At 37.9% G+C, this 23,711-nt stretch overlaps 1 protein-coding gene across 7 annotated transcripts in view; it reads left to right on the top strand.

The window, feature by feature from the left end:
• Positions 1-23,711, top strand: part of CLASP2 (cytoplasmic linker associated protein 2) — a 223,769-nt gene that overhangs the window by 158,314 nt on the left and 41,744 nt on the right. For 4 of the 7 annotated variants that reach the window (XM_027769656.1, XM_027769655.1, XM_027769654.1 and 1 more), the window contains 7 exons: positions 2,929-3,036; positions 7,851-7,913; positions 8,861-8,967; positions 12,357-12,380; positions 13,703-13,947; positions 15,389-15,452; positions 20,579-20,581. In XM_027769656.1, the coding sequence (XP_027625457.1) occupies positions 2,929-3,036; positions 7,851-7,913; positions 8,861-8,967; positions 12,357-12,380; positions 13,703-13,947; positions 15,389-15,452; positions 20,579-20,581 (614 nt within the window). The remainder of the gene's footprint in view (positions 1-2,928; positions 3,037-7,850; positions 7,914-8,860; positions 8,968-12,356; positions 12,381-13,702; positions 13,948-15,388; positions 15,453-20,578; positions 20,582-23,711) is intronic. The other 3 variants (XM_027769658.1, XM_027769660.1, XM_027769659.1) reach the window with 2 other exon arrangements.

Raw genomic sequence — 23,711 nt, 5'->3', positions numbered from 1 at the left:
GGATAAAGACTGCAGTGAATCAATAGAGAGGCAGGATGTTAATGAGAAATAGATATGGTTTATTACCTGTTGATGATGACATGTATAGTATTCTCAACTGAACCGGTATGGGAAGTATTTCATGATGGGTGAAGTCTTTTTAATAAGCAAAAATGAGAAATAGTGATTGATTGTTTAAAAAAAATAATAATAACAATTATTGGGAAAAGCATGGAAAAGATATTGAATGATAAAGCGGGGAGATTGATATCTCTGTATTGACTGACATGCATGGCATCCCATTTTGAAAAAACAATGGAAGTCAATGTAAAGTTATATGTAATCTAGTGTAATAGAAAGAAAAAAAAAAAAAAAAAAAAAAGAAAATACAGTTGAAGCTTACTTAAAAAATAAAAACCGATGTATTGAATTTTTTAACTGAAAAGTTAGGAGTTGTATAGTCTTCAGGGTTGGTAGATCCAGGAGTTGATTGATTCACATCGCCTTCATGGACCCAAACTTTTTCCTTTCCCTTCTTTCCTTCTTTTTCTGTTTTATCAGTCTAGGTACTGAGTATGGTCTGAGGACAGCTGCTACTTGATCTGATATTCCTAATAGTAACAGTATTCCTAATAATCCCCTAATTGCTGCAACTTCTTTTAATCATTTGTTTTCATTGATGTCTGTTATAGATTACAATCTATGTAACTTATTTTTTTAAGAGAGATTTTTGCTACAGAGCACTTGCACTCACCAGAAACAGAGAGAGGCAGAAGGTGAGAAGTCGCCCCGGGGATTGGGAGGGAAGGGCACTCTTGCACACATGCCTGGCCTAGTTTAAGTTGCCAGGTTCAGAACTTTAACTGCAGTAGACTACATGGAAGTCCAGTAATGTAACCATTACTCCATCTGCTGGAATTTTAAAAAATTTTAAAGAATACCTCATATTTTTATTTCTTGTTCTGTCAACTTCAGTATTTCAACTCCTACACCTTTCTTTTCTGCTCTCTTAGTCATCGGTTTTATTTTTCGTTATTAATATTTACACATAGGCAAATCTCAAGTGCTTGTTCCATAGTTGGCTTTAAAAGTGGAAAAAGCTATAAATAATATTTAGAGCAGTATGAGTAAATAAAGTTGTTTGATATAAAGACATATAATATTTGTTTTGTTTTTGTTTTTGTTTTTTTAGAGAGTTTTTTGCCATAGGGCATGTGTACTCACCAGAAAGACAGAGAGAGACAGAAAGCAGGAAAATATCCCCTGGAGGGGATGACCATGCCGCAATCCCTTCTTCTCCATTCTCCTCTCACATTCTTGGGCACACACGCACACACGCCTGGCATGTTTCTAAGCTACCCGGTCCGGGACTCAACCCATGGTTGACTACATGAGAGTCCAGCAACATAGCCATGATGCCAACTGCTGGTCCCCCAAGACACGTGATATGTTATGACCCTATTTCTTTCCAAAGATGTACTGGGTGTTTAGTGTTAAGAAAAACACTTGAGAGCCAGCAGATGGTATGGCAGTTAAGGTGCTGGACTCCCACGTGGCTGAATGCGGTTCGAGTCCCAGACCCAGCGGCCTAAAAATCACACTAGGTATGTCCAAGATCCTAGGAGGAGAATGAAGAAGGAGGGGTTGCGTTGTGGCCATCCCTCCTGGGGGTGATTTCTCACTTTTCTTCTGTCTCTCTCTATCACTGTCTCCGATGAGTGCCTGCACCCTATGGCAAAAACCTAAAACAAAACAAACACTTGAAAAAGAGTATTCCTATTAAAAAGAAAGGAATTCTCTTTTCTTACAGTCTTACCAGTTACTTAAAATTATGCCACATTTTAGTTTACATTGTTTTTGGAAAGTGACTTTTTTATATACTTTTTCCAGCATTTCTAGTTACATATTTTTAAATAATTGATAAAAGAATAATGTGTCCTTCCCTTCAGTAATACTAACTGTTGTTTGATATTCCTTACTTGCTGTGCTGCCTGCGTTGGGTGCCATCTAGGCCTCTGTATTCAGCAGTTATCTTGAAATTCCCATTCATGATTTTCCTGGACCCTACCTACCTGCTTTTCTTCCTTTCTTTCTTATTTTCTCTCCTGCTTGCTTATACATAATATTGAATAAATTCCTTAGACTTTGTGGGTAGGAGTCAAGCTTTTGGAATCCTTTTGTGGTGTCATAGGCATCTTTTGGGGGTTGATTTCTCATCTTCCCTCTCACTGTCTCTGTCTCTAGTGAGCGCATGCACACTATGGTAAAAAAAAAAACTGGGAGAACGAAATAATATATACTACTTGGACCTAAGATATCAAACATGATAGAAGTCTCCATCTGGCAAAGAGAAATTGAGTTTTACTCTGTTGTACAGTATTTTAATCTTTTTTGTGCCCTCTTTTTACCTCAGCAAAATGTAGTTTTGTTATATCATCCCCTACATATCAGAGGACTGTATTTAAGAAATTTAGCTGTATTCTTGGCAAGGCTTTATCCAGCGTAGTTTCTCTGCAACCTTGGAAAAACTTAAGTTGTTGATCCGTTTGTTGTTGTTGTTGGTTTTTTATTTATTTATTTTTCCATTTTTTTAATTTACATTCATTCACTGTACATCATTATAGTATATAAAATGAGATTTTTCCATTCAGAATACATTGTATATTGGCTCAATCAAGCACATCAACATATGTGTTATTGTCAACAAATAATTTTCCATTTCTTGTTTCCTGTATATTTTGCCTTTTTTCCCATCCTTGGTTCCCTATCTCACCCTCCTCCCACAGTGTGTCTGGTATCTACTGTTGCTTTCTATGCCTCCCCCATTTTATTGTTTCACTAAATAACTTAATAAATCTAAATTGAGAAAGAAAAACAAAGTGAATATGTTAAAAACCGCAAACTGTCTTCTGCTCTCTCCCTCGCTGTGCTGCTGTCACTCCACATCAGCCCGCAGCAGTCGCATTCCCCGACCCAGCGTGAGTCAAGGGTGCAGCCGGGAAGCCAGTCGGGAAAGCAGCAGGGACACGAGTCCCGTTCGCTCTTTTCAGCCCCTCGGTAAGTCCTCGGGCAGGGGAGGGTAGTAGTGAGGTGCGTCGTTCCCTCCTTGTGTGTTTATCTCTGGTACCCACGACCCACCTGCGGTCTGCTTTCTTCACCTGCTGTGTTTGGCGTGTATCTCTTAATGTCATTTTGAGAAAAGAAGAAATTACATGTTTAAAAATTCTTCAGACTTGATTTACTTGTCTTAAACGAGCAAACTTTGTCGTTTTATAAACAAACGGCCTTCACATGAAAGTAAGTGTCATATAGATTTAAACTTTAGAGCGTTGAATTCAAGATTTTTCTTAGCAAGTAAACTTACAGTAATAGTAATTTCCCGTATATTAGCTCACGCCATGTCACTGGTTTATAATCTTTTGTTCCTGATTATAGACATTGGATGACCTTGATTGTAGACTATGTCTCAGTTATAAAAATACTAAGTAGATTTTTTATCTTGGGCTGACTCTATGGAACAGCAATAATGTACTCTACAGGAGAACCTGGATCCCACATGGAGACTGTGGTTCAGATCCTTTGCCCAATCAGCCTGAAACATGCCAGGCACTTACATGCATCCCCAAGATCTGATGGGCTGGAGAAGGCCGATTGCAAAATGACCAGACTCTATGCCTCTATGCGAGGGTGCTTCTCTAAATGTCTTTCATTCTCTCTCTCTCTCTCTCCCTCTCTCTCTCTCTCTCTCTCTCTCTCTCAGCTGTACACATACATTATATCATGAAAAAAGCAAAAAGCTTTTTTTAAAAATGATTTTTTTAACCTTCCATATTTTTAGGATGACTAGTGAGGCATCAGTTTTTTACCATGCGAATCTTAAATTTGGACACATTCCTTCAGCATCTTACATAGTACTTTTTTGTTTTGTTTTGTTTTGTTTCTTTAGAATTATTTCATTTGTATTTATTATTATTTTAATTTCCTATAAAGCACATGTGTTCACCAGAGAAAGAGAGAGAAACAGAGAAAGCAAACCGCGAGGTCCAGGACTTGAAATGCAATCAACCAAGTGGAAGGCCAGTGCCTTAGCCACCACACCACCTGCTGGCCCCAGTACTTTGTTGATTATACTACAAACCTATAGCCATTTCAGGTTTTTTTTATTTGATATGATATAGTTTACTGTAATACTCAGAGACTTGCTTTTTAGCTTTGGAACACTTAAGTATAGTAGAATACCATTCTGGTCACTATTAGAATTCTTATTTCTAGGACCAGCAGATGGCTTAATGGTTATGTCACTTGACTTCTACCTAGTCGACTGTGGGTCAAGTCCCAAACCAAGTGGCTTAAAACTCACGCCAGGCATGTGTACACACATGCCCAAAATCCCAAGAGGAGAATGGAGGAGAAGGGATTCCATTGTAGCCATCCCCCCTTGCAGGGGGGTGTGTGTGTGTGATTTCTTGCTTTCAGTCTTTCTGACAAGCGCACATGTCCTATAGCAAAAATCTCGCTTAAAAAAATATATATATATTATTTCCTTTGGTAGACATACTAGTTTAGAATTGCTAGTGGTTAATTTTTGATTCTCTGATCCATTTAGCTCAAACATATCATTAGACTGTACTGACTTAGAAAACTCTTATTATGCCAGCGACTTAGAGATATCCTCAACCTTTGTTTATGTTCCATCCCGAGGTGCCAAAGAGTTTCCCTCTCTTTCTTCTCCTATGGGATGGTGCCAAGCAAGATAAAAAGAAGTGGTCAGCCCCACTAAGGCCACATATGGCAGATACTTTGCCAGAGATATTTTCACTTCAGATACAATATAGTTAGCCTATCAAATGTCTGTGTGGGTGTGCATGCACACCCCCATACCTACATACATGTATATGGTGCTTCTTCATAGATATTTAAAGAGGGGAAATACATTCTATATTCATATAAAATAAGCACGGTGGTCTGAGGAGTTAAGGAAGTAGAGTGAATACATAGAGAGTGGTTTAAGAACAAGCGCTGTAGAGTCAGATGGCCTGGATTTATATCCCAGCTCCAGAACCTTTCCATACTTGGGTTTCCTCACCTATAAAGCAAGGATAATAATAGCATATTATTAACAGTCTTAAGATTGTTTTGAAGATTCTATAAATGAGAACATAAATGGAAAAATTCCTCAGAACAGTGCTTTACACAGTGACCGCTCAACTGTCATGACTGTTGCGGTCACCATCATTGCTACCGCTGCTGCTCCTACAGCTGTTCCTCCTCTAACCCCCGATGCTCCAAAGGAGTACAGTTGTGTTACACTTCAGTGGCCAGGATCTCAGATTTTTTTAATAGCATGTGTAGGACCTGCATTTATGCAATGATAATTCTGTGGAATTTCTAGAAAACATATCAAGAAGAAAACAGGTGTTTCTGAACCTCTTAAACCTATATAGTAGTCAGAGATTAGGGGAAATTTATAGTCAACTACTTAAAAAGTAGACATTGTTAATATGCCCGTTTTTAAAGAGATATCTTTTTTTGTTTTGTTTTTAATTTCATTATAGGACACATGCGCTCTCCAGAGAGAGAAAGGGAGAAAGCCCCCCTCCAGGGGGTGTGGCCACACTGCAATCTCCTCTCCTCCATTCTGCTCCTAGATTTTGGGCACCCTTGAACATGTGCCCAGCATGTTTTTTTAATCTGTCGGGTCCAAGACTTGAACTGTGCTGTAAGCCATGTGGGATCCAGCTACCTTAACCACCACACCACCAGCTGGTCTAAGAATTACGATTTTTAGCCATTAGTTTTCTGGATTTATATCTAGTCTTTCATTTGATGATTAAAATTTCTTCAATTTTATTATTAAAGGAAGCAGTTTTCATGATTCTCATGAAACTTCCCATTTGGGCTAAAGGTGATCAAGCCTTTTGATCATATAGTTTTGTTTTGGTGTGTGCACTCACGAGAGAGAGAGGCAGACAGCAAAGGACCGGGAGAAAGCACTTCCCCTCCTCCACTTCGTCATCCTTTGGGATTTGGGGTATGCACATACATGACCTCAGCATGTTTTTCAAGCTGCTGGAGCCGAGATTTGAACCCCACAGTTGGCCATATGGGGTTCAGCCCCCCTAACCACCAGACCATGCAGCCAGCCAAAATAATTTATTTTTTATAGTCCCTTTATTTACATATAGGTATCGCCTAACAAAGGTGGATTAGTTCAATTCATTTTAGAAGTATTCTAAAGAATTCTAGTTGTTCTAAGAATTCTGTTCTTTTTTATGAAGAATAGAAAACAGATTGTCCTAGTCATTCCCATTTTTTGTTACATTTGCCCACAATCTGTGGTCCTGGCTGTGCCATTTGGTGGAACTCACTGTGACTTTGGGTACCGCCATTCACACATGACTCCCGTAGACTGTAATACATTCCCCTGTGTGATGAGCTATTGTGTGGGCCCTAAAGCATCAGCAGTCAGTCATGAGCTGAGCAAAGCCAAACATCTGGAACTTGCCTCGTAGTGTTACTTATGTCACAAACGAAGACTCAGAAGCAGGCCACTGTATTACAGACATCTGTTGTGCCCCTTACTATCTTTAGCCACAGAGAACTATTAATTTCACAAACAGATTTATTTCATTCTTTCTCATCATTTTAGAAATGATTTCCATTAGGTAAAAGTAAAGCCATATTTTGCTAATGATACAAATCACTTTTCAGGGCTAGTAAAGCATTTTATTCAGCATTCTTCTTAATTACTTTTTTTCTCTCAATCTTTTAAAGTGTTTTCCTGTTCATTAAGGTTGTCCTATAGCAAAGGAAGAGTGATTCATGTAATAAAAGTGTTTTACTACTTTAATTATTATATCTGCAGAATAACTTTTTTTAAAAGTTATATGTTTCATTAAGTATTAAAATGCATTTTTCTTGCCAATTTATTTATGTATCTGAGAAAGATTGACTTTGTGGCATTATGAAAAATTAGGATTTTGATATCTAAAATGCAAATATGCTTAATTTAGATTCTGGAGCAATATTTAGGGAGACATCACACGTCTCTACATTGTTTGGTTTAATTATTAATATTCTTGGTTTTATTCAAATGTACATTGATACTTGAATAATCTACCTCTGATTGCAGAATTTATCTGTAAGTCATTATGGAAAATGTTTCTGTTAACATAAATCAGACGTATTATCTTTGAGCAATGTGAACATGGTACCTGTACTGTTTAATAGCAGAGACCTTGAAAGAATACAAATGCTGATTTGTTTTTCACTTACTAGTGGACTTTATCAAATTATAACCTCTCTATACTTCAGTTTCCCCATTGATCTTAGTCTGTTTGGACTCATAACAAAATAATACAGACTGGCTACTTAGGTATAAACAGCAGAAATTTGTTTCTCACCAAAGTGCCAATTTTCAGTGTCTGGTGAGGACCTGTTTTCTGGTTCATAGACGGTGCCTCCCTACTCATTCTCCTGTAAAATGGGACAGTAATAACTGCCTCATTGGGGATCAGGATTAAAGATTGTTATTAGTTACTATTTACCATAGTGGTTTTTTTTTTTTTTTAAACTACAATGTTTGTTTTTTTGTTTCATGCTTGTACTTTCAACATTTCCTTCCATTTGAATACTTGCCTTTTTTATTTTTGGGTCTCCTGTAGGCCTTCGTCTGTCCACTTAGGTGTGAGATGTATGTGTGTGTCAGGGATGGTACAGTGCTAGTATTCACTGGCCCTGTTTGGCAGTGTTCTGATGAACTCTTCAGAGTGATACCAGTGTTAACTAACTCTCCTTGCCTGACGGTAGTGCTGCCACTGTTCCTTGTTTCTGTGGTAATAGATGAGGTTTGTATGGTCCTGTTATTCCAGCCTCCAGACACCATTCCAGATCTACTGGTGCCCTCTACGCCCCCGATGTGTACGGGGCCTCAGGTGAAGGATGAGTACATTTTCACTATCATCTATACATTCATCTCAGATTTTTCCTTTTCAGTTTCCATTGAAATAATATCCATATTTTTAATTTTTTTAATTTAAGTTTAACTTGTTAGATAGTAAATCATTTGTGTGTTTTTTTTTTTCTTTTTCCCCATGTAACTTTTTCCCCTTCAGCAACCTTATTAAGCATTTTGCTCACTGATAAATGAATACTTCTGTATAACCTGTTTTGTCATTTTTAAATATAGGATTGTTTTATGTTCTCGGTTATGTACTTCATCTTCGTATATGTGTTTAAAAAAAAAAAAAAAACCAAAATGGTGGATGAAGTGTTTTAATTGTAAATGATGATAGAGAAAGTAGCCAAAAGGGGAGGATTCACCTCTGGTTTGTCTTTATGTATCTCAGAATGTTGGGCACATAGTAAACACTTAACAGATATCAAATGATCTATCTTAGTAGAATAAAACCAGTGTATTTTGAAGGAGGGGAGAATCATTGGAGCTCATTTCCCTTGTAAATTTTTGTTGTGTCTTCATTGATCTCCCTAACCATGCCCCGTTGAGGATCGATCTTTGTTCTGGGTTACTCTGTGGTTCACTCATATGAATGAGATTTGCCTGGACTGATAGCGCTGGATTAATTCCAGGGCTATCACCTTCCAAGCCCTTAGTCTGCCAGCCATGCTTTCTTCTACCTTGTGGTCTTAATAAATAGGTATAGTCTTTAGCTTTCTTTTCCATACATTGTCAATAATTTTAATTGCCTTTACGCTTTTCTTTTACCAAAAGTTAAATGTGCCCAGAAAATACAATATTGCTTTTAAAATGCTTTGCCCCATTGGTTTTTTTTCCCCCACTTACAGATCTTAAAGTTTCCCAACCTGACACTGATACATTTATAACTCTTTGAAAGCCGTTTTCCTTCTTTCAATGAATTAGGTCCTGGGTATGGAATCAGCCAATCAAGCCGCCTGTCATCTTCTGTCAGTGCCATGCGAGTCCTGAACACAGGCTCTGATGTGGAGGAAGCAGTAGCAGATGCCTTGGTACTCTCCCCCATTTCCTTATCTTTATCAATGTTCCAGTTATGAAACGAACGTATGAGGAAGCCCATGCATTCATGGGAGAAGTGGGATGGGAAGACTCTTATGGATTAAATCCAGGGAGATAAAATGTGTCCACTGTAAACAACAGAGCAGTGTAATTAATTCTTGGTCTTTCTTAATTACTATTCATTTTAAGTGAGGGCCAAGGGGTGTCATAACCAAAGGGGTGTCAGAGATATAAATATTCATGTCTTTGATGTGGTGATGTGTTTTACGCACTTAGTATCTTGAGAGTAAGAGATAGGTTAGTATATAAATATGTTTATACTTAATAAGTATGTAATTTCAGGGCTTGCTTAACCTTTAGTACTTAGAGATTGTTTTAGTTTGAAGCCAGATTTTACCTAGTCTTTTTGTTTGTTTTAAGAGAGAGATTTTTGCTAAAGGGTGCATGTGCTCGCCGGAGAGGCAGAGACAGATAGAAAGTGAGAAACCACCCCCCGGGGGGATGGGCATGCCACAGTCTCCTTCCCTCCCGTCTCCTCTTGGGATTTGGGGCACACATGCACATGTGCCCCCACTTGAGTTATAAGCTGCAGCCGCAGTCAACCATGTGGAAATCCAGTAACGTAACCATTACACTATATGCTGGTCCCAGTTTTGTTTAGTCTTTTAATTATTTGTAATTCCCTAGCTAAGTGAAAGTACAGGCTTAAGATAAATTACAATTAAGGTATAATTATATCTTATAACTTGATATAATTCCTGGTTCTTACGCCAGGTGGTGGCATGATGGTTAAAGCGACTAGATCCCACATAGCCAATTGCGTGTTTCGAGTCCTGAACCTGGCAGCTTGTTTGAACCCATACCAGGCGCATGTGTGAACATGAACAAAATCCCTAAAGGAGGGTGAAATGGAGGAGAAGGGATTGTGGCGTGATCATGCCCCATGGGGCATGCTTTCTCACTTTCTTTTTCTCTCTGGTGAGCATGCACACCTGCTGATAAGTTTTTAAAACTTTTTTTTTTTCTGTTTTTTTATGCCAGACACATTAAACAGTGAGGTTTAAGAACATATTCTAGGAGCTGACAGGTGGCATGGAGGTTAAGGGTGCTAGACTCCCACATGGCCAGCCACAGTTCAAGTCCCAGACCTTGCTTTCTCACTTTCCTTCTCTCTCTCTCTTCCTCTCTGGTAAAATTAAAATAAGTAAATACATTTAAAAAGCTAAACAAAATAATTCTTTTTAAAGAAAAAAAGAACATATTCTAGAGATTCCTGATAATTTGTTAGGAGAGTGCTAAACATAGATTACTAGTATTTTTCTTGCTTAAAATTATGAAGGAAGTATCATTTCGAATAATGTATATAGTTTGTTTTGGCTAATTTCTGGGGCCAGCAGGTGACGTGGTGGCTAAGGCATTGGAATTCCCACATGGCCAACCGCGGTTCGAATCCCTGACCTGGCGACTTACTCTCTCGACTTCCCTCTCTCTCTGTCTTTCTCTGGCAAACTCATGAAAAAGTAATTAATAAATAAATAAATAAATAGAATAATTCTTTTTTAAAAAAATTGACACTTCCTTTTTTAAGATTATGTCAATATTATGCTACTTAAAACTATAGGTCACATTTTTTTAAAGAATTATTTATTTGTTAAATTTTATTTGTTGTTGTTCTTGTTTTCATTTGACCAGAGAGAGAAAGGGAAAGTGAGAAAACAAGCCACCGGTTTTGGGAACTGAACTGCAGTTGCCCATGTGGGAGTCCAGCGCCTCAACTACAGCACCACCTGCCAGCCCCTATAGATCACATTTTAACCACTGTTGACATAATACAGTTTTTGCTACTGGTTTAAAAAACAAGTTTTTAAAAAATATATTCATGGAACTGGCAGGTAGCATAGTGTTTAAGGGTGCTTGGACTCCCACATGGCTGACCATGGTTCGAGTCCCAGATCTGGTGGCTTGCTTTCTCACTCCCCACCCCCACTGTCCCTCTCTTGTCAAATTGAAATAAATAAATAAATAAATAAATAAATAAATAAATTTTTAAAGGTTCATTAGTAATAGCTATAATTATCAAATGCTATTACATGTTTAATTCTGCTCTAATACTCTATGTGTGCTGAATTTTTCCCTTCATCTCAGCTATTTGATTTTATTTTTATAAGTTGATAACTAAGTAGGGACTTCTTCTCTTGGTTACGGGTTGTATTGATCACATTTTGTTCTTATGAGATCAGATGGAATCAGTTATATGTTTTAAATTTACTATTCCTCATCCCTACATTTCTCAATCATGTTTTCTAGGTTTTTTAAATTAGGTGATTTACCAGTTGAATATATAAATCGTAAGAATCTTTTTTTTTTCTTTTGCAAGAGATTTTTGCCATAGGGTGTATGTACTCACCGGAGAGAGAGAGACAAAGAGAGTGAGAGGGAAAGTGAGAAATAACCCCCCAGGGGAATGGCCACCCTGTAGTCTTTTCTCTTTCATTCTCCTCCTGGGACCTTGGGCACACACACATATGCACCCAGCATGATTTTCAACCCACTGGTCTGGGACTTGGCCATGTGGGAGTCTAGCCACACTATCTGCTAGCCCCAAGAATCTTTTGTATTGAGTGGGTTTTACTTGAAGTACTACCTCTCATATTAAAAAAAAAATATTTGGGAATCAGCAGATAGTGTGGACCCCATGTAGTCAACTGTGGTTCAGTCTTGGACCCAGAGGCTTAAAATTCATGCCAGGCACATGTGCGTGTATGCCCAAAATCCAGAGAGAGGACTGTGGCATGGCCATCCCCATTGGGGCATGATTTCTCGCTTTCTTTCTGTCTTTCTGTCTCTGGCAAGTGCATGTGCCCTACAGCAAAAATCTCTCTTTAAAAAAATAAAATAAATAAATATATGTGTGTGTGTGTGTGTGTGTGTGTGTGTATTGTATTACGTGAGGAATATTTAACCACTAAGGATAAAATCTGAATCTCAATAATGTCATTCTTTTCATGTCCATTGTTTACATACCACAGATACTCCAATTATAACTGTAAGTTTGTTGGAAAAAACTATTTTTTGTTTATGTTTTTCCTTTCAATTATTAAGCTTGGTTTGAACCTGGGAGAAATCATACAAATAAAATTAACTTAATGTGGCAAGCTAGTCATGGAAATATTTTTGTGGCTTAAATATTTCTCCTTGAACTAAAAGTTATTAACAAGAGTAAAGATATATAGCTTACTATTAAGTTGTTCTTTTGTACCTCTGTGTTTAAAAACTTAATATTTATGATCATGGGCATTATGAATGCCTACTTCACTGTACTGTTCAGCAAAATGTTCTTCATTATTTTCAATTTTTCTTTTTAAAAATTCACTGCTCTCAGCTCTTAGGAGACATACGGACTAAGGTATAGCTATCGCTGTTTTCTGACGTCTTGTGATACCATAACTTCCTTTTCTTTGCTTTATCAACTTAGCAGATGATGATGTTCCATAGAAAAAATAAAGTGAGAGTAAGGAAATCCTTAGACATACATCTGTTTTCTGTGAATATGATTATTGAAGGGACAGTACCGCTTGAGTAGAGGATCTTGTACGGAGGCTGGTCTCTTCAGCCTGGCTGCTTCACACCAGTGAGATGAGGTCATTCTCACTGATACCTACACCAGAATTGGTCCTGGAGCCCAGCCAGTACCCATGACAGTACTGCCAATCTAAATTAAGTCATCTCTAAATCAATCAATATACAGCATTTAGTGATGGCAGTATCATTGTGAAAGTGTTTTGAGTTCAGATTTATTTCTTTTAGATTTTAGGTTTCAGAGAACTTACAGCCACCTACAACTTTCTTAAAAGCAATGTGTTTCAGAGAAATAGTTTCACCACTCACCAGCCAAAATTCAAATACCAGATTATATAAAGATTTGTTTCCAGCTCTCCCAAGGAAATCTCAAATGAGCTCTGTCTCTCTCATTTCACTCTTAATATGCAAGCTACAGTCGACAGTTTCATGTATTTAATAATAAACCTACAGGTTAAAAAAAAACAAAGGACTCTGAATATGCTTTCTCATATTTATTGAAATAAATGGTATAGAAACATTGAGAAAAGCAAGGAGGGTCTCTAAGGAGGTCGCCTCCTAAAAATTATAGTAAGCCATCAGTCTCTTGTCCTCCTTTCTGTATTAGTTCTCTAGGAGACACGAGGGTCGGGTACTTGGGAAGAAGAGTGGCAGAAGAGGTAGTGGAGGTGCAAGAATAGAGGAAAGAAGAGGTAGAAGGAAAAACGAACTCCACGTGAGGGAAAGCATGCGCAGTTCTGCCCCGTCATACTCTTCCTTGAAAAGGAAGCGCTTTTTCTTACCCACTCAGATCTCCAGTGCAGTTCCTGTTTGTTTACATTTGAGTCCTCCTTCCTGGTTTTCCATACAAAGGAGAAAGGAGGGGGGAACCATCTTTTTAGCAAGTCCCTCTTCACGTATCTGAATTTACAGGGAGTCTTACTTTGCTTCAGCCATTTCCCATAGCTAAAGAATATTTTGCCTTCTGTTAACTTCTACCACACATTTTCTGAAGAAAGTCTGAATATTGCCATTTTAGTATTACAGTGATTACAGCATGTTTTGCACTGATTTTAAAACCTAGATCAGTTCTTTGGCGATCAGCAACAATTGTGAAATGCCAACATATGTATTTTAGCTCCTGCTAATGAGACTCTTTATATATACCAGAAAAAACCTGCTCGAAGAAGATACGAATCGTACGGAATGCACTCAGACGACGATGCCAACAGCGATGCCTCTAGTGCGTGCTCAGAACGTTCCTACAGCTCTCGGAATGGCAGTATTCCTACGTACATGCGGCAGACGGAAGACGTGGCGGAAGTCCTCAATCGGTGTGCGAGTTCCAATTGGTCAGAAAGGAAGGAAGGCCTCCTGGGTCTGCAGAACTTATTAAAAAACCAGAGGACACTCAGGTGAGACATGTTGTCTGAAAATCATGACCCTGTCAGTTTAGCACCCTAAAAATTGCCTTTCTTCTCTTTGTTTCTATAACAGTTTGGGTATGCAAACAGATTTGTCCTGAATTTAGAAGATTACAAATCTAATGTTTTCCCTAAGCCTCAGGCCTATAGAACCATCTATAAACCATAGCTGTCAAGAAAAAAAAAAAAATGTTTAGTTGACCAATTTTAATTGAAGAAACACTTTAAAGGGACATTTTTACTCACCAAATGAAGTTAAATGAAAAAATGTTATTACTTTAAAAAATTAACATAAATAATAATGCACATTAAAATAAGTCTGGCTGGTTTATCAAAATTAATTCCTGGTAGGTTTTGCATGGAGAAGAAAGAATGTTTTTATGTTTATTCAGAAATATTCTTAGTGTTCATGTGATAGGTAAATCTTAATATAATATGAAATGGCATTGGAGTGAATTTCCCTTACAACAGAAACTTATTTTGGTTTTGGGCTTTTTGCTTTTGTTTTCTTTCTTAATGACTTTTGCTTGTATTTTTACCACTGCATTCTTCATTGTCCTTATCTGTGTACTGTTTTTAACTTTTGTAGTCAGCCTTTAAGTACCTAGCCTCAGATAGCTCTTAAGTTTGAGTGTAATAAAACGTAGAGGCCAGGCCAGCTGGTGACATGGTGGTTAGGGTGGCTGGATCCCACAGGGCCGACTGCGGGGTTTAAGTCAGACCCAACAGCTTGAAAAATGTGCCAGGCCCTTGTGTGCCCCATATCCCAAGAGGAAAATGTAGGAAAAGGGATTGCTACTCCACCACCCCACATCTAATGAGCACACGTGCCCTATAACAAAAAATCTGGTGGTGGGGAGGACAGGGAAAATGTAGACAGCTACTTCTTAACTTTTAGGAAGTGTTTGAATGCTGTAGGTCAGAATATGTGTCTGTATACTGCCTGATATGCTTGGAGGTATGTATGTCACACTTCATGAATCACTGCAGTAAATCATCCTAATACTGTTCCAGCCATATCAAGATTAGGTGGATATTAGGATCATTATGTCATTTTCAATGTCAAGGAAGTCGGCATATTTGAGAAGTATGTTAGCTTCTTAGAGGCAAAATTAAGAAAATAACTTAGTACTTAAATGGATAATATTTATGTGCTGGGAATACCACATAAATGCAACGTTACTACATCTATAAAATACAATTTTTTTCATAATTTTCAGCCTGTATGAGTCACTACAGAATTGTAACTTTTATAACTCTGAATTTAGTTCTAACTAAAAAAAATCTCACAAACTTCTCAATTTTCTTCCATCATTGAAGACTTTTTTCGCCTTGTTATTGTTAAGATGCTTATTTATATATGTAAGGGTGTACCTTTAAATGACTTTTTCCTGGAGCAAGATATTAATGAGCTACTTTGTTGTTTTGGCAGTCGAGTTGAACTGAAAAGATTATGTGAAATTTTCACCAGAATGTTTGCTGATCCTCATGGCAAGGTATGTTTTTGGAATTCAAGATTATTTACTCCTGTTGAGTGTCATCTCTCATATTGCCCCCAAAATAAGTGAACTAGTAGCAGAAAACTAGAAGCCATTGTTATTTTGTTATTGCCCCAAGTGGTAGTAATATTTATGTAATATTTTCAAATGTAATTAAAATGAAGTGTTTGATATACATAATTTAGGAATTACTCTCTTAAAACTATTTGAGCTTCTCCAGAGAGATTGTGGAAGGCTGAAAACCAAGGTAGAGCTACAAGCATGACTCTCGTCTAGGCTAGGGATGTATTTTCAATGACTAAAAATATTGTACTATTTGTGAAGGACATGATTGGGTAAGTTGAAAAAATTGCTAACATTTTGTTTTCTTCTGTAATTATTACAACATTAATTATGTATATGTTCTTACCTTGAAAGAATAATTTTGTAGAAAAGAATGACCATTAAATAACACAAGAGCATGAAATAGGACTCTAGCCATAGTTGTACTATAAAAGAAGAAACATGTCATACATGGAAATAGTTCATATAGGGACCAGCAGGTGGCCTAGTGATTGTGGTTTCGGACTCCCACATGGCCAGCCATGGTTCGAGTCCTGGACCAGGCAGCTTGAAACACAGTGGGTTCGTGTGCATGCGTGCCCAAAATCCCAGGAGGAAAATGGAGGAAAGGGGACTGTAGTGTGTCCATCCCCCTAGGGGATGATTTCTCACTTTTTTTCTCTCTGTCTCTGTCTCTAGGAAGGGCACACGCCCTATAGCAAAAAATCTCTCAAAAAAAAAAGTTCATATAACTGTTTAGAACTTTGCTCATTTTTTAATGTTGATTACAATATATTTGATTAATTGGTTGTGCATAATCTGTGTGTATACTGTGAAATTTTGGTTTATTGTGGTGCATAGTACTCTTATAAAAACATGTTTGTTTATTGTTTCTAGCAATGTGTTTGACAGTGCTGAAACTATTAAGTTTCTTCCTTTAGGACACCAAGTGTCTACAGGTGAATTTCTAACCTAAGTGAGAGGAAGCTATGGCAAGGAAATTATAAGAACAATAATAATGAATTTCACTTTATTGTGTTCCTTTTTTTATTGTCATTATCATTACACACATCATTTTCTCATTTTTTTCTACTTTATATATTTTTATTACTTAACAACACTACCTAAAGATAGTGAAGTCCTGTTTTATTCATAAGCTAAAATCCAGGTAAAGATTTAAATCCAATAGGGTATATACTTAAATATTTAAATAAATTTCTTATATTTTCTTATATTTTAAAACAGTATTTTTTAAAGATTATCCTCTTTCAGAGGTATATTTATTTTATCTGACGATGAAAAAATCCTATAAAAAGACAAAGATGAAAATACATTGGGTATGCAGTTTCTTTACTAAGTTTGTAGTTTATAACTTTCAAACTAAGCATGTAAAAAGCCATCATTTTTATATTGTTAGCACTGATTTAGCTGTAGGTCTTATTTTAATGCAAAAGTATGTGTAAAATCTGAACAGATTGATATTTTAGTTGACAATGTAAAGTGAAAGATGAGACATTTATCTGGGTAAGCCTGTTTTCTTAAACATTTTAATTAATAGTCTATTTAATAGTCAACTTTGAGGGACCAGCAGTTGGCATAGTGGCTGTGTCTCTGGACTCCCATGTAGCCGACCGCGGTTCGTGTCCCGGACCCGGTGGCTTGAAACTCACACCCGGTGCGTTTGCATGCGTGCACGTGCATGCCCAAGGTCCCAAGAGGACAATGGAATTGGATGTGTCACTATACTGTGCTGACTTTTTAATGTCAGGGTTTGATTTTAGTTTTTACCTTTATCCTAATATTATTAAAATAACAGATATGCTCCTTTTGTTCCCCTCTTTTTCTTTTTTTCTTTTTTTTTTTTTTTTTTTTTTTGAGAGTTTTTTTCTTTATAGCACATTACCATTTTTTTTGAGAGGTTTTTGCTATAGAGCACATGCACTCACCAGAAAGACAGAAACAAAGAGACAGAAAGCAAGAAATCACCCCTTGCGGAGATAGCCATGCCACAATCCCTTCTCCTCCATTCTCCTCTTGGGATCTTGGGCACGCACGCACACATGCCCAGTATAAGTTTATGCCACCGAGTCCAGGACTCGAACCACGGTTGGCTACATGGGAGTCCAGCAACATAGCCATTACACCAACTGCTGGTCCCTCCTCTTTTTTTTTTTAATAGGCTTTTCCATAGGGCACATGCACTCTCTGAAGAGAGAGGGAAAGTGAGAATTCACACCTTCCTCCCTTTATGTCCCTGCCAGTCTCCATATCTCATCTACAGTTTTTTTGTTTTTGGTTTATTTTTCCATGAGAGAGAAAGAGGGCCTACGCAGCACCAACATTAGGAAAACCAGAGAGAGAGGTTTCTAGAAAGAAAGGGTGTGAGAGAAATTGATTAGAATGCCAGTATATACCTTTCTTCCTCTCCCATATCAGGTTAGTTAAAATAACAGAGGAGGCGCACTGCATAAAGAATAACCCACAGTACAGTTGTGGGGGAAAAAAGGATATTAAGCAGCAAATTGGAAATTTATAAGAAGTTCCTGGAAAACGGAGCAGATGAGACCATATTAGCAGAATACATATTCGTGTAGCTAACAACACAGCTTCACGCAGAGAAAGATTTAAAGGGTGTGTCATGTACAGCTTAAACACTCTCCCTCCTGACCCAGCCTAAATTATGTTAGTTTTCCAAAATATGCAATGCACTTTTCCTGATAGTCTTGAAATACGTTACCAGGGACACTTCCCCTCCTTTCCCAACGCAGCATCAGTGGGGTCCACTTCAGTAGCACATCTTCATCCAGCTTAGGTTTGATCTCCACACTGAACTGGAATTGCTTACCTTTAACCTCAGCTATGCTGAAAGTTCACAGATAAGAGATTATATGAAGCCTCACTGTTTGGGAGACACCTCAGACCATGAACTTTTTGCTGGGTGGATTTTCCCATGTTCTTACTCAAGGATACACAATTTCAATCTCTTCCTTAACAGCTTCTGGACAGTAGCTGGCTTCCTAGACAAGTGAAAGTCGTTCTCACTTTTACCCAACATGGCTGAAACTGCCTTTTGGCCTCAGTGGAAACAGGACACTTACAGAACCAGGTCGTGTGCACTTCCTTTTAGCCAGGACCACCTTCTCCAGCCCCCAGAATTTTTCCCTTGTGTTTTTCTAGACTAAGGGCCTGTCCAACTAAAAGATCAGGCGTGTTCCAGTATGCAGTGTAGACATTCCAGAAAGGAAGAGCTAGAAAATAAATACAGTGGAAGTAGGTGTGGGATTTTTCTTGGGACAGGGGAAATGGGATTGATAGAGTTTACAAACTGAAATTATTAAATGTCCATAATTCCATAAATGAACTTTTTCTTTACTTCATATGCCTGTATGACCTAATCACCATATACCTACGACAGTAATTTAGATCATACAGTAGCAAATATATAATGTGAAGTCTTTTAATACTTTAAGAGAAGCAGTATGGGGACCAGCAGTTAGCGTAATGGCTATGTCGCTGGACTCCCATGTAGTTGACCACAGTTCACGTCCCGGACCCTGGGGCTAAAATAAACTCATGCCGGGCGCATGTGCGTATGTGCCCAAGATCCTGAAAGGAGAATGGAGGAGAAGGGATTGCGGTGTGGCCATCCCCCCTGGGGGGTGATTTCTCGCTTTCTGTCTCTGTCTCTGTCTTTCTGTCGAGCACACGTGCCCTATATCAAAAACCTCTAAAAAAAATAATAAATAAAAATTTAAAAATAAGAGAAGCAGTATGACACAGTCACCACAAATACGGACACTAGATTGTTTAGGTTCAGATTTCATTTCCAACACTTATTAGTGTGTGCTCTGGTTTCTTAATCTGTATAACAGAATTCATAGTAATACTCACCTTATAAAATTATGATGACGACTAAGTAAATTAATATGTAAAGCTCTTATAAGTTTTTATAAACCAAATTTAGAGCCAGCCCTGTAACTCACTGGTTATGGGAGCCAGATCTCACATGGCCAACTGCAATTCAAATCCCAGCCCTGGAATCTTGGATACTTGTGCATGTGTGCCCAAAATCCTGATGGGTAGGATTGTGGTATGACTACACCCCATTGGGGAATATTCTCTCTCTCTCTCTCTCTTTCGTAAGTATACACACTCAACTGAAAATTAAAAAGTTAAAAAGAAATAAAATAAGTTTTAGAATTAAGTTCAGGGCAGAGTTTTTATTTTGACTGTTCTGGACCCATTATTTTCCCCTAAATGTAAGCAGCGTCAGATGTCAAAAACTATTCCACTCTAAAGGAACTCTGAAAAGAGCCACTTTCACTGAGGTACATACTTTGAGTTGGCCTTTTATGATCTTTCTGACGTCTTGGTAGTCCTACATCTTGAATCTTTCTCTTTGATCTTGGCCAACTAGGGTAGGAATTCAATCTGTGCCTACTAAAATAGAGCACAGTTACGAGACCTACTTAGAAGGTCCCATCTGCTCTCCTGATGAAGTGTTCCAGGCAGCTCAGTTGCCTGTAGTTCTTGGATCAACACATCATAACACACATCTTACCTGGAGAAAATAAGATTGTGGTATAAACAATTTACTGTTTCCCCCTAAACAATAGTAACTGTTCTAAGCCTTCACAGAAATAATTTAGCTTGTCAACATATTGTTTCTGAAGGGGGTAAAAGAGAAAAAGTTTTAGGTACTGTTCTTTGGAACCAGATGTTGGTACTCCTCAGAAATAAGAGTATTATTCTTGAGTTCATTCCAGAAGTTGCATCTCAAGGATAGTAAAGACTGTAAAAGAAGAGTTTTTAATATTTAGCTTTTAAAATTTCCTTGACAAGGAGGTGAAAGAGACACACAGGAAAATCATACGCTCTTCTCCCATACTATTCATTTAACTCTTATTTTAAACACTGTTTTGAGTTTATCATAAAACTTTGAAAAAACATTGTCGCTTTTATTTTCTAAGTGTTTTTCTTTCATACAGGAACTTGGCATTGATGGCGACTAATTTGTGTGTTTTTCTTTTTTTTCTTTTTTTCTTTTTGCATGCTGTCCCCTGTGTTGGAACTCTCAATAGAGAGTAAGTTGGTTCAATATTTGTTGGAAACCTAACTATATTGCATGACCGAAATTAACCCTTTTTCTCTATTTTTCTCTCCCGAAGAGTTCATGCAGTGTTGGACCCTTTGCAATCCACGAAATGCTATTTGCAGTTATGCAAACTGTCATTCTGTTTGGAGATGTGCTTTTTAATCTACTAATTAATCTAATTTGATTATGTTCTTCTGTTCTGTATTTGATGACTGGCACACCTAAGATATAAGTGAGTTAAAAAGGCTGCCTCAATTGTAATAACTTGATTCTTTTCATTCTCCTACAGGTCACAGTCATGAGATATATGGAATCATAAATTGATTCCAGTAAAGATTGCCTCCCCTGAGTTATTTAAAAATAATTCCCAGGTTTATAATTATTTTAAAAAATTTAGCTCCTACCTCCCCAGGTATACTTTCTAATAATGTATTAATGTCATCTTATTAAAACAGAGCAGATTATAGAACTTCGATTCTCCATTCTCTCCTGAAATAAAATTTTTATCCCAGTATTAGTATGTCCACTTTCACGTTTCTCCTTATCATAGATAAGGAAATGGTAGAATATCGATGTCTGACAGGAACTCTTTGTGGGAGGACAACCAAATAAGAAACTTTGTATATAATTTTCAGTATATTTTGGGTATGGATATGAAGAGAGAGCTGTATAAATGTGTGTGTGTGTATGTGTGTACAATCATTGAGTACCATTGATAGGATATAAGTATTTTAGAAAAGTAATAATATAATCCTATATGTAGAATATATAGATAACCCAGCTACATTTTTATGTTCTGTTACTCATGTTAGATCTAATCAAAAGCAATTTGTACTTAAGAGACTCAGAGAAATCTTCTCGAAAGAAATAATAGTTCAGATCTTCACAGGAATGTAAGTTTAGAATATGTCAACAGAAGAAAGGGCCTCCTGGGAATAGCTGGCCTGAGTCCAGAAAAAGATGCCAGAAGTGTATAGAAAAGAAAAGAAATGAATGTTGGCAAGGATAAAGGGAAGGTCTTTCCTTGCATTGAGGAAAAAGGTTTCATACCAGTTAGAGTAAATTCGCTTAAGAGAAACAATTTTCATTGGATCCTCAGCCTCTGATAACTTCGAGCTTGGTTCTCATTGGTAATACAAGACTGTAGAGAAATACAATCTTTATTCTCAAATGGTTTATGTTCTAGATAAAAAGGTAGTATAATATAAATACAGAAAATATTAAATAACACCATTTGGAAATAGTTCCAAGTAGGAAGATCAGTGGCTATAGTAGTCCAGGAAGCTTCTTGTCTGGGACTTGAGTGGTGAACGGCGCATTTATCATGTGTGTAAATGCGTGGAGTGGAAGGAAGTACATGGCAGGAGGCCAGGGCGTGTGGGAAAGAAAGGTACTGAGAGATCCGTGCTCAGAAATAAAGAGTGCATGTTGCTAGATAGTTCAAGATCAGTTTGAAGAGTCAGAACCTTGTCTAAAGGTTTGAGACAGGCTGTAAACAGTGAAGGCACGTTTGATGATACCATTTCAGTGAAAACAGTGATACCACATTCAAATGGTGGGCAAGAAGCACGAGTTGGCCAACTACTGCTTGCAGGCCTAATCTGCCTAGTAAAGTTATATTGTAATACAGCCATGCTAACTTACTCATTTGTTTCGTGTCTTCTGCATCTATAATTAAGCATCTATGGCTGTGCTACAACAGCAGAGTTGAGTAGTTGAAAGAAAGACTCATGACTTGCAAAACCTAGGTTATTTACCATCTGGCCTTTAATAGAAATTGTTTGCTCAGGACCAGCAGATGGTGTAATGGCTATGTCGCTGGACTCCCGGGTAGTCCACCACAATTTGAGTCCCAGACCCGGTGGCTTAAACTCGTGCTGGGCGCATGTATGTACGTACTCAAGATCCCAATAGGACAGTGGAGGAGAAGGGATTGCGGCATGGCCATCCTCCCAGAGGGTGATTTCTCACTTTCTGAATCTCTGCCTCTCTCTGCTTTTCTGGCAAGTGCACGTGCCCTATAGAAAAAACCTCTCCAAAACAAAAGAAAAAGAAAGAAATTGTTTGCTGACCCTTGGTGCACAGGAAGTATAAAGGCTAAAATCAGGCTACTATGGAAATCTAGACTGGAGGTCAGAAAGGCTTGAGGCCTGTAACAAATGTTGTGATAAACAGATTTGGGGAAGGCCAAATAACAGTTATTCTAGAGGGTCTTGAGCCTCATAGGCTAGATCAGGGAGTCTCTGTCAAGGAGTTCACACTTGTGATGAAAAGAAAATTTGGATGGAGATATTTAAGACGCAGAAGGAGAACTCCTGACAAGAAAAAAAGGAAAAAAGAGAAATAGCAAGAAGAAAGCAGTGACAGGCTACACAGTGGCCAAGCATACTAAATTTATGAAAAAGCTATGGCACATCACCATTAGGAGGTAGTGGTGGGAGCAGCAGGGTGGAAGTTGAAGGTGAAATTCTCAGGGTAGTGTCTTAAGCCGTAATCAAAGGATTACATTAGAGAATGTAAAAGTAAAGTTAGGAGAGGGAGCAAGAATATAGAATAGAAAGGTTAGCCTTAAAAAAGAATAAAATTGACTTGTCCTTGAAGAATTGATTATTAGAAGGATAAGCATAAAAGAAATGATACTGAGAGAAAACTCAGTGGAGAATTTCATGTTGAAAGACAGTAAAGTATTGAGGTCAGTCATCTAGGTCAAGACTGGATAAAACACAATTGAAAACCGGGACCAGCAGTTGGAGTAATGACTGTGACGCTGGACTCCCCATGTAGTTGACTGTGATTCAGGTCCCGGATCTGATGGCTTAAACTCATGCTGGGCGCATGTGCGTGCATGCCCAAGATCCCAAGAAGAGAATGGAGGAGAAGGGATTGCGGCGTGTCCATCCCCCCTGGGGGGTGATTTCTCACTTTCTGTCTCTCTGTCTCTCTCTCTGTCTTTCTGGCAAGCGCACGCACCCTATAGCAAAAACCTCTCAAAAGAGGAAACCAACTGTCATAGCTTTAGGTCCTGGCACAGCAGCCATTGAATACCTGTGAAACATTGGACAGGTCATTCCGTTTCCTTTTTCTTTTTTTTTTTCAGTCACTTAGTTTTCTGTTTCCTC

Source organism: Tupaia chinensis, unplaced genomic scaffold (assembly GCF_000334495.1).
Source record: "Tupaia chinensis unplaced genomic scaffold, TupChi_1.0 Scaffold150166_1, whole genome shotgun sequence".
NCBI classification, from domain to species: Eukaryota; Metazoa; Chordata; class Mammalia; order Scandentia; family Tupaiidae; genus Tupaia; species Tupaia belangeri.
This window is presented reverse-complemented; position numbering and strand designations above follow the sequence as displayed.